This window comes from Bactrocera latifrons, unplaced genomic scaffold (assembly GCF_001853355.1).
Source record: "Bactrocera latifrons isolate USDA-ARS-PBARC rearing strain unplaced genomic scaffold, ASM185335v1 scaffold_658, whole genome shotgun sequence".
Classification (NCBI taxonomy): Eukaryota; Metazoa; Arthropoda; class Insecta; order Diptera; family Tephritidae; genus Bactrocera; species Bactrocera latifrons.
Genome location: NW_017537332.1, coordinates 29,637 through 41,457, shown reverse-complemented (window position 1 = coordinate 41,457; position 11,821 = coordinate 29,637). Strand labels below are relative to the sequence as shown.

At 34.5% G+C, this 11,821-nt stretch overlaps 1 protein-coding gene across 1 annotated transcript in view; it reads left to right on the top strand.

Moving 5' to 3' along the window:
- Positions 1-11,821, top strand: part of LOC108975490 — a 32,958-nt gene that overhangs the window by 3,576 nt on the left and 17,561 nt on the right. The window contains exon 2 of the mRNA XM_018943994.1: positions 5,026-5,083. Within this exon, the coding sequence (XP_018799539.1) occupies positions 5,026-5,083 (58 nt within the window). The remainder of the gene's footprint in view (positions 1-5,025; positions 5,084-11,821) is intronic.

The following is an 11,821-nucleotide window of genomic DNA, read 5'->3' as shown; positions in this document are numbered from 1 at the left end:
TCCAGCTGGTATAAAGCGAGCGGTAGCTGCTGCGATCACCTTGCGGAATTGACGTTCGCCAACGCATACGTCCGTAGGAATGGGTAGAGCGTTGAAGGTGCTCTCAGYAAATTCTGTGAAGCCGACCCAGTTAGCTTTGTTGAAGTTAACGAAGGTGCAGTTGTCGACAGAAACGAAATCGGCAGGTTTCACGATCGAGATAATTATGGGTAGATGGTCTGATGCGAGAGTAAGCATAGGTCGCCAGGTTATGCAATTTATCAGACCACCACTAGCGATTGTAATATCGGGCGAGCTACTACAAGTGCCCACAACTCTGGTGGGGGCTTCGTCATTCATTGTGCAGAATTTCGAATCGTCAATCTGTTCCGCCAGCTCCACGTTATTGCAGCTAGGGTGTTTGTTGGCGACGCCACTGTAGTGTGTTGCGGGGGCAAACTCCTGCAGCATGGGGCAACGTACGACTCAATCCACTCACGTGTGGTGTGCAGGCTGGAACACGCCGGGAAGTGACACCAGCCAGCACAAGAGTTGCACTTGACTGATGTAACGTTCCGACGTATGGCGGTCTGACACACGGAACACACGGATTGGAGCGGGATGAAGGTGGGGGGGGACAAGTCAGATTGGGAGCTATGTTGCCTAGTTGAGCTCCGGGGGACCGTGGAGGTCCTCTGCTGGCCACTCGAGGTGGGTGGCGGCGCAGCGCGCGAACTATGTGCTGGTTACACAGCCGTAGAGGCTAGCGTCGCAGTATTGCGTAGGCAACAAGGGGCCACGTAACGTGTGGTCCACTCCCTATGGGTCTTAAGGCCTGAGCAGGTCTTAAGATGGCTCCATCCATTGYATGTGTTGCACCTGACCGAGGTGGAGTTTGGATGGAGCCTTTTCGCGCAAACGCAGCAGAAGAATTCCTCTGGGCCCGGGTTGGCAACCCTGCTGCAAGGCGTTGCTCCAGTGACGAGACACACAAATCAACACTCACCGATCCAAACGGGGTTAAATCGCCGAAAAAACAGCCCTTGGTCGGATGAAATCCGAGTCAATTCGGGTAACGTAGAACCGTCTGTCGTGGGAATTGTGGGCTCTACTCGTTACGTGTTATCAAGGCATAACTACCAGACCTCAAATTTGAACCAATATTTTGAGACAAAAGCTAGAGACTGTTTAGTGAATAGTAACTAGCCACAAAGTGAGATTTTACCATAAAATGTCTCAAATAGAGACCAGAGATTGGTTACAGAATCTCGCTATTAAGTACACCACTAACACGAATTATAGAACGTATGATGAAGTATTCCATCATTCTAACGGGCATCTCGACACGCTAAAGTCTATGGTTTATTAATTGTCAAATCAATTGCCATTGCCGTTGCCAAATCTGTATGAGATGGTATCATAACATTATTATTTGCGAAAAGAGCTCTTGAAATGTTTAAATATTTATATGGATGAAAACAATTTATGTCTAAAATAAAAAAAGGAGAAATATACTTTTTTCTTGTAAGAATTTTATTTTTTCGGACTATGATAATTATATCATAAGTTTTATACACCAACTAACATAATAAATTTGATATGAACAATGATATATTGATTTATGCTTGTATAAGTTTATTACATTTAAGACCTCGCTCATTCACCAATTCATTTTGTATAATTTTTCCGCAAATTAACAATATTAAGCTATATATTAATTTTTTGGAAAATTGTATTAATTATTTTGAAAATGTACTTTCTTTTTAAAATTTAACACAATTATTTTACTACCCGCTCTACTAAATGTAATATTACTGAAATGAAACTGCCTTCGGTATATGTGTAAATGGGATGTGTTGCCTAATCGAAATATTCATAGAAATGAAAACTGATCTGTCAAACAGCTGAAGTGACAGTTTATTGCTTTCAATATTTGGCATACCAATTAGTATTAAATTTATTATTTTATTTTGTATATAAAATGTATTTCACAATTATTATATAGTAGTCCAAAAATAGGGATTCTTATTTTTTCCAGAAATACATTTGTAAAAAAAAGGATCGTAATCCTTTTTTTATTTTAATCATAAAAGATTGAAACAGTTCAAGAGCTCAAAGCATGCGCTACAACAGGTCGAACCTACTTACCCTACGCCTATGCCATGGATAATATGATACGAGAGTCTGGCATTGGCTCCCATTTTTCTCTCAAACGCGTTCCCTGATTGTTTGACAGCGAAGGAGATCAGGGAATTTCGATCAGCTGATTTCACAAAAGGCGGGATGCCAGAAGTAAACCGCTATAATAGATAGATAGATAGATAAATAATTGAGGAATGCACTGCGACCTTAGGTCTATTTTGCCCTCTCCTAACACACAGGGACTCGCTTAGCCCCAGCATATTGATGAAGTCCAGCATTCTGCTGTATGCTAGTGAGGCGATGTGATCCCTATCCGGGTGCTCCGGGATTTCAGGGTCCCTGTCGCAAAACCGACAGTTGGCGCAAGATGATAGGCCCATGTTAGCTAAATGTCTTTTCAGCTTGCAGTGGCCGGTGTAAAATGCGATCAGGATCCTGAGTTTGTTTCTTTGGAGATTTATTAAAGATTTGAACCTCTTCTAGTTGTACACCCAACTAGCAGCTTGGCATGACGCATACCGTGCGCTCGCTGCCAATACCTTTCCCTGCACACTCTTTCTTCTTTGCGGAGCAGCTCCTTCACAGTATGGGGAGCCACCCCAGTGAACGGTTCGGGCCCAAACATATTGGTGGAGGCTGCGGAGAGGGCTAGCGTGTCAACCAGTTCGTTGCCGGCTATACCCCTGTGACCGGGCACCCAGATTAGGTGCACCTGGTTCTTTCCTGCACCAATAGCGATTTGATCTCCTAGGAGGAGATCGCTTTTAGTGCCGCTTGACTATCGCTAAGTATAACTATTCGCTCGTTGCGATAGTTCCGGTGGAGGTTTATCCCTTAGCATTTGCTCAAGAGTGGGGTCGTTCCACTCACTCTTGCTACCGATGGTAACCTTAAACCTATTCGTGAAGTGACCGCTATAATTATTATTATTTTTTTTTTTTTTTTTTATTTTATAAAAGCTTACATAATAATACAATTATTATACAAACTAAGAAAATACGCAGCACTAGCATCATGGGCTATCGGCCGACCGCTATAATTACCTGACGAAATTTGTGTGAAAAGAAATTTCATTGAACTGTGCGAACGTATTTAAGCAAAATAAATGATAATGTAAATTAAGTAATGATTTTGCATTTTAGCATATATATACGTATGCATTTTCAAAGTGTTTAGTTTATTGTTTTATATAATTTATTAAATACCCAATCTAATATTTTTCAGCAGTGGCATCATTGGCAAATGTTATAAAAAATGCGAGTTTTGTCAGCTCTCTCTCAAATCAAAGAGTCTCGTATCATACTATCCATGCCTTTGCGCAAATGAATACCAGGAATATAGGGATGATCAACTTATTCCAGAGTGAGAGCGCGTTAAAATAAGCGTTAACAATAACAACAATTTTTGGGAATTTTAAATTAAAACTTCCAACATTTATTACAAATAACAATTACTATATAGTGCCGAAGGTCCTGGCAGCCAGTGCTCCTTTTTTCGTGGAAAAGTAATTGTATTATTGTTTCACGTTTTTATAAATAAATAAATAAATAAATATAGTGGTTATTTATTATATGGAGAAATTGTTTAAATTTTTAGTATATTAATATATTAGAACAACTGACTTTGGACCTTTGAATATCCAATAAAAGGATTTAAGCTTAGTAGCTCTCAATAATTTAATGTTTTTAATCATTTTCCATTTAAAATAATACTATGATGCTTCAAATTACAAAACGTTTCATCAAATACCTTTAAATTTAACCCATTTTTTTAATTTTCATTGTTTTAAATTTTTATAAGTGGTCTTGAACGATGCCACAAATCTCTCCATTTACATATTTTTTTGGTAAGATTTCAATCTGGCCATCGCTCGTTTCCAATTGATAAACGTCAAAACCTACTGAACTCGCTTAGCTGTCAAAGTTAAGTTAAACATCTCCTTATCTCTGTGAATGCGTTATGATAACAAATGCGCACAGATTTGACAATTGCAATGGATTTGACAGTTAGTACGACATAAATGTTATCCTGTCGAGATGCCCCGTTATATTGCATTCCATAAACAATATGATGTCTCGACAAGCAATAGGCACTGAAATACAGTTATTATACAATAAATTTTTGCCTCTCGAGATGCCCCATAACGAGTATCCAGAAAAGTCAATCTGAAAATTAAAACCATTTTTAATATGCCAAGACCTCTAATAGCGGGATTCTGCAAGCAGACTCTAATCTCTATTTGAGACATTTTGTGGTAAAATCTCAATTTGTGACTAGTTACTATTCACTAAAAAGTCTCTAGCTTTAGCCTCAAAATATTGCCTCAAATTTGAGACCTGGTAGTTAGCAAGTCACAAAACCAAAAAGAACTCTTGTCTGCCATTTTGAATATACTGAGCAGAGATCATCATTAATATTATTCAATTGTCATTTTTTTATATTTTGTAAGCAACTCAAACACAACAAGGTTAAAAGTAAATAAATTTTCAAAAATTTCGAAAATATTATGAAACAAAATCAACATATAATTTATTTTGATTGATAATTATCTTTTTTGACTATGTTATAGAAAATTTAATTTTTGTTATCGACATATTTATTTTCATCCAAGTTTAAAAGCATCTCTGAATTATTAAATGTAATAAATTTTGTGACTGTCACTTACAGAATAGCAAAATCGTCTCAAGTCTCAAAAATTGTCTCTATCGAATTTAGAGACTTGATACTGTATCACCGTACAGAATCGCACGGTAAGTCTAACTTGATAACTCCTCAAATGGCTCTGATGTATCATTTGTTAAAACAACTGATAGATTAAAACAAATGAATAACAGATCTATTAGTGGATATATATTCTTTTTCTATTACATAGATATATTTTTATATTTTATACTTGAATTTCAGGCAGGATTCCGATTACTTTGGCGGTCGGGTAAAAAACACGAATTTCGGTATAAAAGGGGTATGTACTGATAAAGTAGCTTACATTTGTTAAATTATTCCCCATTAAAAATTTTTACCAATAACAATAAGGGGGATTCGTTTGCTCTTGCAGTATTGCAAAAAACTTATACCGAAATATGCAAGAGCACGAGAGCACCCATTGCAGAATTTAGTTATATAATATATGAACGGCTGATTCGGGCATTTTATTGTAAATGATTATTGATTACGATTCTCCCGCTATCGTTTTCTCCCTATCGTTTTTCAGATATTTGCATTTAAAGATGAAAATTTCGCAAATTTTATTTCGCAAATTCTCGATTTATAGTAACATTTTCTTTTATATATTGAATTTTTCATAAACTTACACTTCCCTACATTGTTTCTACATATTTATTTCAATTAATGAATGAATATTTGCTTTGGTAGGTCGTCTACGCAAAACGGACTTTTAAGCGAAAAAAACTTGACGCACCCCAATAGGGGATAATAAAATAATTTATTGCGATAGACAGCCGCAGAAATCCTTTTTTTGGGGTATACTCTATTTTCTTTATGTCTTTTATAGAGGGATTCTGTAACCAGTCTCTAGTCTCTATTTGAGCCATTTTGTGGTAAAATCTCAATTTGTGACTAGTTACTACTCACTAAAAAGTTTCTAGCTTTAGTCTCAAAATATTGCCTCAAATTTGAGACCTGGTACTTAGGAAGTCACAAAACCAAAAAGAACTCTTGTCTGCAATTTTTAATATACTGAATAGAGATCACCATAGATATTAATCGATTGTCGTTTTTTTATATTTTGTAAGCAACTCAAACACGAAAGGGTTAAAAATAAATAAATTTTACATAAATTTCGTTAATATTATGAAACAAAGTCAACATATATTTTTATTTTTTTATTGATAATTATGTATTTTGACTATGTTATAGAAAATAAAATATATGTTGTCGACATATTTATTTTCATTCAAGTATAAATCATCTCTGAATAATGAAATGTAGTAGAGTGACTATCACTTACAGAATAGCAAAATCGTCTCAAGTCTCAAAAATTGTCTCTGTCAAATTTAGAGACTTGATACTGTATCACAGTACAGAATCGCACGGTTAGTTTCAAAATATTGCCTCAAACTTGAGACCTGGTAGTTAGCAAGTCACAGAACCAAAAAGAACTCTTGTCTGCCATTTTGAATATACTGAATAGAGATNTCAAAATATTGCCTCAAACTTGAGACCTGGTAGTTAGCAAGTCACAGAACCAAAAAGAACTCTTGTCTGCCATTTTGAATATACTGAATAGAGATCACCATTAATATTAATCGATTGTCGTTTATATTTTGCATTATTATTAATTATGTTTTTTGACTATGTTCTAGAAAATTTAATATTTGTTATCAACATATTTATTTTCATTTAAGTATAAAAACATCTCTGAATTATTAAATGTAATCAATTTTGTGACTATCACTTACAGAATAGCAAAATCGTCTCAAGTCTCAAAAATTGTCTCCGTCAAATTTAGAGACTTGATATTTTATCACAGTACAGAATCGCACGGTTAGTTCATTTGCAAAAGATGTCGAAAAGGTAACACTGATTATTTGACAGACTACAACCCTATAGTAGTTGTTACATAAATATTATTGAGCAATAAATTAAATCTTGAACTAAAACTCTTTTTGCAATATTGAATATATAATAAATATGTACAAACGAATAAGAGAAGTGTAAGTAGATATAAACGTGCAAAATATAAGCGTAAAATTATTTTTAAATCGCAAAATTACATCTTTAACTAGTAGTAGTTTTTTTTTAAATGGAAATATCTCGAAAATTATAAGTTTGCAACGGCAGTAATTGGATATATTCTTAACCTGGAGCATCTCCACTATCCAACAAACCACTTTCAAACCTGATATTGTGGGATGGTACATTAAAGTTTTGCCAAAATAAGTTCATATTTCATTTATACGGGGCATCTCGACAGGATAGAATGGGTCGGCTTTAGTATACCGTCCCAGGATTTCGGTAATAAAATGGGTATGGTCGGATAGAGGAGATTCTCCAGATCACGAATATACACGGTTATTGCCGCAGAAAGCTTATAAATTTTTCAATTTTATATACACTAACACATCACTTATTCATTTGCAAACATTTATTTTATATAATATAGTGTAAAAATTGCTTTTAGTGTACATTTAAATTATTGTTGAAATATTATTGTTTTAAAATAACAAATGAATTACAAACTGTCAMATAATCAGTGTTACCATACTAAAATATTTTGCAAACTAAAACAAAAAAAAAAAATTATAAAGAAATATTATACCCTGAATATAGGAAACATAATCGTTGATAAGCAATAAAAAATGTGTAAAAAATTTAAGCGGTCTGAWGGCCGCCAATGTAAAAATGTGTTTTACGGGAGCAAAAAAATATTATACACCCAAACAGTAGTTCTACGCGAAAAAAATTTTGTACACCCCGGTGTTGGACCGACCAGAGTTTTTTTTTTTTTTGAAGCGCCCCGAAGGCCGCCCACGCAAAAAGGAGTTCTACGCGAAGAAGTAGCAATGTCATAAAGGGTATAACAACCACTCTAACATCAATGCGATCTAACGGATAGAAGTACTGCTACTTTTAAAGCAAAGTACCGTTGCTTTTTTTTGTTATTTTCATAATTACTTCGAATTTTGAAAATAAGCTGTGTGGACATAGTTAATCTAATTTCTATTAAAATTATTCAAATATTTTTGAAGAAAATGGTAAATAATTCATCAGGTATGATAAATTAAATATTGAAAATAATATTTAAATCATTTTTCTAATACTTTGTTACAATTATACATATGTATGTAGATTTGCAAGAAGATGCGATTGTTCGTGTTCGTAAAACGAACAAATTGAGCGTGTCGGAGGTGAAAGGTATGTGGAGCATTTCCAAAATATTCCAGACCTTCCAATCGAGGGAGAGTTGTGTTTCTCTTTGCGAAGAGGATGGTCTAATTGCTAGGGGAAGAACTTGCAGGGTGCATAGACTGCCGATGGTGCTCTCCGTGATGGGAAATAGCACCGTCGGTACGTTTAGGTGCCGAAAAGGATCGTGCCGAACGCGTTCGGCGATATCCCGATCTGTGGGTACCTGGTTGGAAAATGTAAAAATTCCTTTGCCACAAGATTTTTATCTAATGTTTTGCTAAGCATCGCACTGGTCGCACGAGGTGGTTAGAAAAAACAGTATTGTCAGGGAACCTATTTTATCTAGCGCTACCATTTGTGACTGGTATAACCACTGTCGCGAAGCGGTAGTTTTATACCAAGTGGAACATCAGGAGGCGGTAGGTAAAATTGGTGGCCCTGGCAAAAACGTGCAAATCGATGAAAGCGTTAGCGGAAAAATGTGGCCAACAAACACCAAGATCTTTTGTACAATTATTAGAGGCAATAAAATTTATATACAAGCCTTAATACACGTTTGCTTTATTAAATTTAAGTAATTTGTTTATATTTTATTTTTTCTATTCTCTTATTTGGGGTATAATAATTTAGTTCCACGCAAAAAAGAGTTCAAAGCGAAAAAAATCTAATACATCCCGATGTTGGACCGACCAGAGTTATTTCTTTTATAGGTTGTTGATTCTCGTATTTGGGGTATAATCTGTTCACTTTATTTCATTTAGTTATTTTACAAACGATGTCGATAAGGTAACACTGATTATTTGACACTTTGTAATTCATTTGTTATTTTTAAATAATCATATATCAACAATAATTTAAATGTACATTAAAAGCAATTTTTGCACTATATTATATAAAAGAAATGTGTGCAAATAAATAAGTGATGTGTTAGCGTATATAAAATTGAAAAATTTAAGTGAAAAATTAATTTTAAATACCGCAAATATGTAATTAAAATATTGCAAAATTTCAACTTTAATCGCGAATATCTCGAAAACTAAAAGCTACCTGCGGCTATATTCTTAATCTAGAGAATCTCCTCTATCCGACCATACCCATTTTATTCCCGAAATTCTGGGACGGTATACTAAAGTGTTCCCGATAGAATTTATGGAATACTATCTGCATTGCCGTGCCGATTTCCTGTGGAGACTCCACATTGCTCATAGCTTACTAGATATAGAATACTATCTAGTTTGCCATATGTCGTAAGCTATGAGCTGTCACTTCAACCGTTTGGAAGCGCAGTTTTCATTTCTATGAAAATTTCGAAGAGGCAGCATATCCCATTTGCACATATGCCGACGGCATCTTATTTCGGTAATATGAAATTTTGAAGAGCGAGTATTAAGACGGTTGCGTTATATTATAAAAATAAAATGCATTTTCAAAGTAACATTTTTCCAAAAAAATTAATATTGTTAATTTACGAAAAATTATGCAAATTGGGTTGGGAATGAGCGAAGTCTTAAATTTAGTAAACAGGCAAGCATAAATCCAAATATCATTGCTCATTTTAAATTTATTATTTATATTAAATTTATGGCACAATTATTAATCCAACATATGAATTCTTATTTTTCCCAGAAATACATTTGCAAACAAAAGAATCTTTATCCTTTTTTCAAGAGCACAAAACGTGCGCTACATCAGCTACCTATCCGTCGGCATTTCGCAAATGATAAAATAAAAATTTCAAGAGCACAAAGCATGCGGTTTTGCGCAAATGACTATATCATAATATCAAATGCCCACATACAGATTGGGCAATGGCAATAGCAGTACGTTTGACAGTAACAAGGCATCTCCACAGGATAAAATCTATGTCTTACTAAGTGTATTGCGTGCCTATTGCTTGTGGAGACTCCACATTGCTTATTTCTTACAATATATGGAATACTAATTAGTTTGCTATATATGGTAAGCAGGGTACAAGGGAGTTGGGAAAGTCCCATTCACTGTAGTAAAAGAGCCATTCACAGTCCTTAACCTACCCCCCCCCGCAGTGTACGTTCACAATAAAAACATCATGGCCACCTCTGGTGAATAAGGGTGGCGAGAGGTTAAAACGGGTTGCGTAAAGCAAAAATGCTTTAATATTAAATTATAAATGTAGAGTAATACATTTACACATTTATAAATACTATTTTAAATTTATGCTACCAAAAGATTTAATTATTTCTTCTGGATATAAATAAATATGCTATATATTTTTTAGCGTTTTCGTTAAGTTATTCATGAACAAATTCGAAATTATTTTTGATAATGAGTGGACCAAAAGAGATAACTATTGTCGAAAACTTTGGTATTACGTTTCATAATAATTCGTCTGAACAGTAAAACACAATTTTTATATTTTAAGCATAAATTTTTGTAATCACAAACTACATACACTTTTTGTGTGTCAAATGGTGTATTTGACCGTCCTAACAGATTTACCATATTATTTTCTAGTTCTAAACTAAGTTTTTAAAAGAAAAAGGATTCTTAAAGGAATTATTTTTTGATTTTGCAATATCTATATAGTAGTAAAAATTAGCAAGTTAAAATTAGCTTGCGCAACACTATTTTGCCATGCCCAATAGCAATACTGGCATAATATTTGAAAACAAAAAATGATTGTTCGAAATATACTCCATTTGAAATTATCCTAATCGATAATAACTTGTTTGGCCAAAATAAAAATACAACTCAAATTCCTTAATTTTTAATAGCGGTTCATTATTAACCAAATTACATTTTTTTGTTTTTTTAAGTTTAATTGTCAATTTCCACATCGTTCATAATCGACCATTATTCACTAGATGTAAAGACGAATTGTAATTCGCGTAGATGCAAATGTTTTTATTTGATGAGTGTTGTTTATTATTTGCTTGGCTGTTTTTGTTAGCGTTGTTGCCTTTATTATTTTTTTATGCAAACATACGTAGTTCTTCCCGATGTTTTATCGGTTTTGGTGGAGCTGGTTCCCCCACTCTCCCAATTCGGCATCATAATATTGCGCAGCACGATATGGTCGTAATTCCCATGGTACTTGTTCTTCCATGGAGGTCAATTGTACACCCAAATGACTTTAATTAATTCGCTCAACTGGTAACGGTTTGGTCTGCAAGGCGGGTGTTGAGTGTTTAGCATATTAGAAAGTATGTAAATTCAATTTTGCTCAAAACATACCCAACAGCTTGATCGGGCTCCCTAGCGCAATTGACAATAGCTTGTGCAACATCCGAACAGCACAATCACCGTAGTATTTGCTCTTCAAAACCCTCAAGCACAAAGCTTATTGGTTTGGAACTAGCTTTTAAGGCAGACAAATAATCAAATATTGCACACCAGCTTATTTGCTGATTCTATAAAAAAAAAAAAATTAAAAATACATGGCAAATCTTTTGAATTAAAGTTTAATTTTAGCTTACCTAGCAATGCGACGTGCACCTTCCACGAGCACGTCATTGAATTTAAAATTTTGTCTCGAATTCACGACCAACTAAGGTGTATCGCTTTTTCATCTCTTAAATCATAAAATTGGAATAGCACCGGTCAGGTAAGCAGTATTAACGAAGCCATGTTTAGTTATTTCGTACTTTTATTGGAATAAAATCCCAGTCGATCTGTTATTTATCTTCCCAATGGAAATCTGGACCCCACCATTCGGCATGGTTGCTTATTAGTTCACAACATTTTTCTGTGGTCAACTTACCACAATTAAAAAGAGGCATAAATAAAAAACTTAATTTTTCATGTATTTGCTCATATTGTGCTCATCTTTAAAAATATATATTAAAATAAAAAT